At 38.0% G+C, this 6,590-nt stretch overlaps 1 protein-coding gene across 1 annotated transcript in view; it reads right to left on the bottom strand.

The window, feature by feature from the left end:
• The window catches only part of ascc3 (activating signal cointegrator 1 complex subunit 3), a 376,011-nt gene extending 370,791 nt beyond the window's left edge, over window positions 1–5,220 (bottom strand). The window contains exons 1-2 of the mRNA XM_007577033.2: window positions 5,114–5,220; window positions 4,386–4,523 (exon numbers count right to left, since the gene is read on the bottom strand). Of these exons, the coding sequence (XP_007577095.1) occupies window positions 4,386–4,475 (90 nt within the window). The 5' untranslated portion in view covers window positions 4,476–4,523; window positions 5,114–5,220. The remainder of the gene's footprint in view (window positions 1–4,385; window positions 4,524–5,113) is intronic.
• Window positions 5,221–6,590: the final 1,370 nt, after the last annotated feature.

Here is a 6,590-nt window from a genome sequence, read left to right as displayed (position 1 = left end):
GGGGGCAAAATGAATGTACGTAGCCGAACATAGACAACATCATCAGTAGCCTAAAGGCTACTTGTTAAGCTTAAGGTGATGTATTGATATTATGATATTAGCTAGTCATCTTTTAGCTAGCATTACCTGTATCCAACAGCTTTACTCAACTCAGTCTGTTAGTTTGGGGGAAAAACTGTGAAAAGTTCTTTGCGTTTTGCTGGTTTGCTGCCGTGATTCTAACACACCTGCGTAGCTCTGTACAGCAGCAGCAGGTCTCATTCACTGCCGCACAGGTGTAAACCCAGCGCGAGCGTCGTAGCGCTCATGTTGCGTTTAAAGGCAGCTCGGAAAAACAGGTTACCACAAGTTAACAACGGATTAAACAGTTTTAACTGCTGATAAAAGTGACAGAGGACACAAATATGGGAAGTGCAGAAACCCCTACTGTATCAAATTGACATAGGAATAACAGAGAGTTGGCTATTCTAAGGTAAAAACCCAGCGCATACAGCGTTCAGCGTTTGATTTTTACCCAGGAAACACATTGGCTAAACCGTGAGTGGATTGACTACTATATATCCCATTGAGGGACCATAACTTTAACATTACATTACATAAACCTTTCTGAACAGGCGAGGGCGCACTTTCTCCGTCTATAATCAGACATTAAATCAGACATTAAAGCATCTTAAAATCATTCCTCCCTCCCTGGCACCCATCTGGGACCCCGTATAGCTCAGCGCCTGGTCTCATCCAAACCAATCAAGTGAACTTTTTTTTTTTAACCCTGTGCAGTCCGGACGTGCGCTTTTACGAGTTTTTTTTATTTTTTTATCCATTTTATTTGTTTTTTATTTGCGTGGTTTCACTGCCCTGAAATGGACAGATGTTACGTCTGCCGCACTTCTGAGCTCCGCTCTCTTTCTGGCCGAGGGAGGGTAACATCTTCAGCTCCATTTGTTAAAACTGCAGGATGAGTTAAGTTTAATTCTTCGCAGCGGCGGAGCCGCGTCTGCATTGGTTGTGCAGCGGACTGCGCATGTCACGGTCTAATTAATTTCTGTACTTTTATTTATTTCCTCAAGATAAACTGCCGGCTCCTTTGTTTAGATTATAAATGGATTAACACAACATTGCATTCTCTTTAGTTTTCTCTGTTCTGTATGTAAAAGACACTGAAATTAAACGCGCCATTTCTACCAAAGGTTTGTAATGCGCTTCTGAACCAGACGCTCCAAGGCATCCGGTCCATAACTCTTCCAACTCCCAGTCAGAAAGACCCATTTAGTTCAGTGTCCATGAGATGATATTCAGAAAGGATTTTTTATTTATTGATTTTAGTTGCCTCTGCGATGAACTCTTTGCGTAAAGTCTGTAATGTGTGCGCATGTGCACCAGTCAAGGGTGTTAATTTATATCCTGTCAAATGAATGATGGGTCAAATACGGAAAATATTTGGTTAACGCTACGTCTGGTTTAAAGCATCTAATAAACTGCTACCTGAGCTCATACAGAACATATTTTTTGAGGGAGAAAGGGGATATAACGTAAGGGGTTACTCAAACTTAAGGACTTGTAGTTTACAAACAACAAGAAAGAGCTTTTGTATTTCAAATTATCACTTATTGATAATTATCATTATCAATTATTATTATGTATTTGGGTGAAGTTATGGAACAAGTTAAATGAAGAGTTAAAACAAAGTCAAAATTTAAAACAATTTAAAAGGAAATAAGGAGGTCATTTTCATAAGACATAGAAATATGGGTGAAAGATAGCTCTAAAGTCTATATTTTATTGATTCCAATGCATGAGTGTGTGAGTATGGATGTATATACTTAGACATAAGTAAACCCAGATAAAATGGAAAATTAATTAATTAAAATTAATGAAATGAATTAATGAAATGAAATGAATTAATTAATGAAAATTAATTAACCTGTTTATTTTTATTTTTTATTTAATTTATTAATGAGGGTCCATCTGAAAATATATGAGTATATGGGGTAGGAGTTCATAAGTTTCTTACTTCTTCCTAGTCCTTTTCGAGCAAGTTAAGATTATTGTGGTACAAAAATATGTCTTTTGCATTCCTTGTTCTTGTGCATGATTTTATACTACCATCATGTTCGAAAAAAATATATAATAATAAATTTTACGAAAGAAATACAGCAAACTCCGACAAAGGCTACCGAAATAGAGTTGTCGCATGGAGCAGTGGTTAGAGCGGCCGCTCCATTAACAGTTTTAACCACTTCCAATGTGCAATGCTACAAACATTCTTATTCTGTAGGGAGAGAGTCGGATATCAGGAAATAATTTCATTGTTATTCTGTTGGAAAAAATTGTGATGACCTTTTATCTCCTTTTTTCAAACATAACTGTGGACTTTCTAAGATTGTCGTAAGGGGAAAATCGGGGCAAAAAATGGCCTGATCTCTAATCCACTCAGGATCAAATTATGCAAACAGGTTAAATGTCCATTAGCATTTAACCTGTTTGTATACCAACATGCAGAAGCCTTGTCTGACGGTATACCCGACACAGCTCCACGATGCACACCAACTCAGATGCACTCTAACGCCACTGTTGCACCCCACGAGATAGATATTTTCGCAATTTACCGTCTATTAAACAAGTGCCCCCCGGATTAATTTCACTCTCTGCAACTGCAGCTGTGAAATTACCGTAATAAACCATTATTGGCTGGAAAGTGCAATGTCTCCCCTTTCAGAAACTGTTGGAATTTTTCAGATAGCGCCAAGTGTGGCGGAATTATGGTACTGCAAATTTGGCCGTGTCGCCGGCAACACGTTCCGGTTTAGAGGGGTTAAACTTGACAGGAAATTTGAAAATATCACTTGATAATTATGTGTTATTGAAAGGTTGGAAGATTAATACCTGAATACCAACTATAAAATCTTAATTGGGGAAACCCTGCAAAAAATATTCTTGCCCATAATTTGATAGTTAAAGGGTCCAGTTCTGCCCCCCTCCTCCTCACCAAGAGCTCAGTGTCTGAACAACATGGAGGCTCTGAGAATCCTCAGTCATTATTAGACTGAGGGCAGCCTGACATTTATTTTGCTAAATTGATATATTAAGTTAAATATTATTCTTGAGGGGCACAAGCAGGCATCCTGACACACAGATAAAAAATACATAAATAAAAAAAATTGGGAAAAAAAAAGGAAAACTCAAAAAGGGCGCTAGGGGCATCAAGGATAAAAAGGGCAGGGCTCAAGCACCTCCGCCCCCCTGTGCAGGTGCCTGCTCATCAAGCAGGTTCTGCAAGGAGCTTTCTAGCTCGCCTTGTAGTCACGCATCATGATGGTTTTATATTATTTTTAAGTATTATTATTATTCCGGTTACACGTTCCATCAAACCATATCAAATACTTTGTCCACTTAGTCAGCCAGAGTTAATGCATGCGGCCGCATGGAAATCTGAAAAACTCCCCCCTTAAAGCTCGGGCAACCAATCCAGTCACTATGGCGTTTATCAAAAACTCAATAGACACGAAATGGAAGAGCTACTAAAGCCACATAAATTAAATCTTCCACTTGTCCCTTTATATCCAGCTAGATATGCGTAGTGCAGCTGATTTAGTTCATCATACAGGGCCGGTCTAAGGTTGCATGAGGCCTTGAGCAGAATTTAACATACGTTAAATTCTGAATTGCTGTATAACAAACAACAACAATAACTAACACAACTGACCTCATTACACACTTGAGTCAGGAACATGTTGTGACTATGGAGATACATCCACACTCAGCTTTCCTTCTAGAGATCCCCAGACTAGAGTTACTTATAACAATGCTGTCAATATCTTTTCCACATTTTTAAAATAATTTTTAATAACTCCTCCATGTCTCATTGACTATGAAACAAAATATGAATTGTCTCAGTGTCATTTCAGTGGGCATTTTTAAGTGATCCTGGACCTAGTTTTATCAAAAGGATCAAAAGTTTATTAAAATACAATTAAATTTAAATTCAAAAATACTTTATTAAATCAAACAAAACTGCAACATATCACACTTCATTTAATCTTAAATCAGTGATCCTATCTCACACTGATGCTAGGTATGTACTTATGTACTTATGTCAAGGTGAAAAGTTAAGAGAAATGATAAAAGATAGATTTTAGTGTCCAATCATGGTAATTGATAACATTTAAGTATAATGCAAATACGTTGTCTTTTGCCAAATTATTTTATTGAATGGTTTCCCCAGAAATTCTATGTAACAAAATGTCAAGTTAAAGCACTATCTGGTTTTTCTAACCAAACGATGTTTGAGGAATTAAAAGTTCTTCAGTAATATTTAATCGTACTTTAGACAAGATTGAATACTTATTAATTATGAGGGAGAGATATAATCTGCTTTCTGGCCTCACCTTCAGGTCATACAGCTGCTCCGTGGGATCCTCCCTCTTGCTGACATTAGAGAAAGAACGAAGAGCACCTGTAAGACGTGGAGGAGACATCGGTCCTTGTGTCTATCGTCACCGCAGCTGGACTGGTACTTCCTAAGACTAACGCAGAAAATGCACACAGAAAGAAGTTCACATGGTAGTATGCTTGAAAGCACAAACTTTATCTATTAAACAAGCGAAACAAATGTCTAATACAACTGCTTCATTAGAAGAGTTGTATTAGACAACTAATACTGTCCTCGCTCAATGTTCCCTGGACACCAGGATGTCCAGCTATCCCACACTGTGTTGAAATAAACAGACATGTGGAGTGAGGCAAGTTCTAGAAAACCCTTCCAGATGAAACTGAATTTCCTGAATTCAAAATCCTGTAAAAGAATGAAGGGTCAGAGTTGCTTGTTCCACGTCTAAAACGTTCTAACTTTTATCAGTCAACTTTAAAGCCACCTGTTTTCGCGTTTTATTGTCTGATAATTCTGTTTAGATGTCACCGTTTATGTTCTGCAACAACCCGAATATCGTGCAGCATGTGAGCTGTTACCGCTGCTAAGCTAGTCCTTGTCCGACAGCTACGGCTAACCAATTTCTTTAATTGGCTTAAGCACCGTACATATAACAAGCTGCGAGGAGTCGAAGGACTTTTAACTCTGATCACACCGTTACTATTGCACATACTTCTGTAATATTACCTCTTAAAGTGCTGTTTGAAACTAAAGTCGGAGACAGCCAGTCTGTATTAGTAGCCTACAGGCTGCAGTCAACAGAAGTAGCTGTGCGCACAGAAAGGTGGGTATTGTAGTTTAACGTAACGGAAGTATAAGAAATTGTCTTTAAAGAACTACATTTCCCATACCAGTGTCATTGTAGTGTCATCTCACCAGGATGGATTGGATCTTTACACTGGATTTTTTTCTTTCCACTGGCTCTCTGTTATGGAGGACCAAAACTGACATAATAAGAAATAAAAGCATAAATATATATTTAGCTTTTCCTTGTCCTTACACGAGTTTCCGTCAAGAAATGTATATATTTTATTTTTCATTTCCCCTAACCATGCATTTTTGTCAAGAAAAGTAGATATTTTGTTTTGTCTTTTCCTTATACAAGCTCTCCTTCTTTTGTCATTGCCTCCTCTCCTTTTTCGACTTGTCCTTTATTGACTTGTCCTTTTCGACTTGTACTTTTTCTGCTTCTTTTTCTGCTTGTGCATCTTTATGTTAATGAGGAGATCTGCCTTCTATGTCCAGCTCCTACTATGGACCAGTAGAGCTTCGGAACCAACGTCACTGCGTAAGACATTGTGGGGCTTTTACGTTTCGCGAAGTCGCTAGGTGCCGTTGTTCTGTCAGATCAGCATACATTGTCAGATAGTCATACGCTTAGCTCAGTTGTCATTACCATATGATTTTATTTAATCAGCAACATAGGATCATGACGTAGATCATCATACACTTTGTTATTCAGTTATATGGCATCCTGACTTAGTGGTTAAGCAGGTTACTGAGTTTTACACGGGCGTGTGTTGTTATTGACTGCAGCTGCAGCCAGACCTGCTTTAAATACACTTTGAAACCACGACAACGCATGTTTATTTATCTAGTTATCATATTATGTCATATTATAAACAATTTAATGACTTGTTTTCGTCATAACTTGTTGCGTATGCTGAACTGACAACTCAGCTGACGGTCGGACTTCTTAATGCGCATGCGCGGGCATGCGTACTGACTGCATGTATGGTATCCTGACAACATAGATGTTGTCAGTACTGATGGGCAAATGAAGCCTCATGAAGCCCTTTGCTTTGCAAAAAGGTTCGTTACTCGATGCTTCATTCATTGCTCTATAGTGACATCTGCTGGTGAAACTGTAACAGTCTTGTCACTCAGTTGGATCATACTTCCAAAAATTACTAAATGCAATATTGTCAAAGTTTTCATCAAACTCATGTTTAGTAACAGGATAATCAATGAAACCATATTGAATTGTCATATGTTTTAATTATTACAATTATTTGTAACCAATCTAATCCTGGTATATGTTGAACGTCAGTGGTTGTGTTTGGTTTTCTTTTATGTCATAGATGGATTTGACAATAAGGACAATTGATGTTTTAATGTCTTGAGAGTGCAGTGTCTGTTGGGGCGTTCACTTTTTCTTGGATTT

Source organism: Poecilia formosa, unplaced genomic scaffold (genome assembly GCF_000485575.1).
Source record: "Poecilia formosa unplaced genomic scaffold, Poecilia_formosa-5.1.2 Scaffold425, whole genome shotgun sequence".
NCBI lineage: Eukaryota > Metazoa > Chordata > Actinopteri > Cyprinodontiformes > Poeciliidae > Poecilia > Poecilia formosa.
The sequence above is the reverse complement of the archived record's forward strand: the minus strand, read 5'-3'. Positions and strand labels throughout refer to the sequence as shown.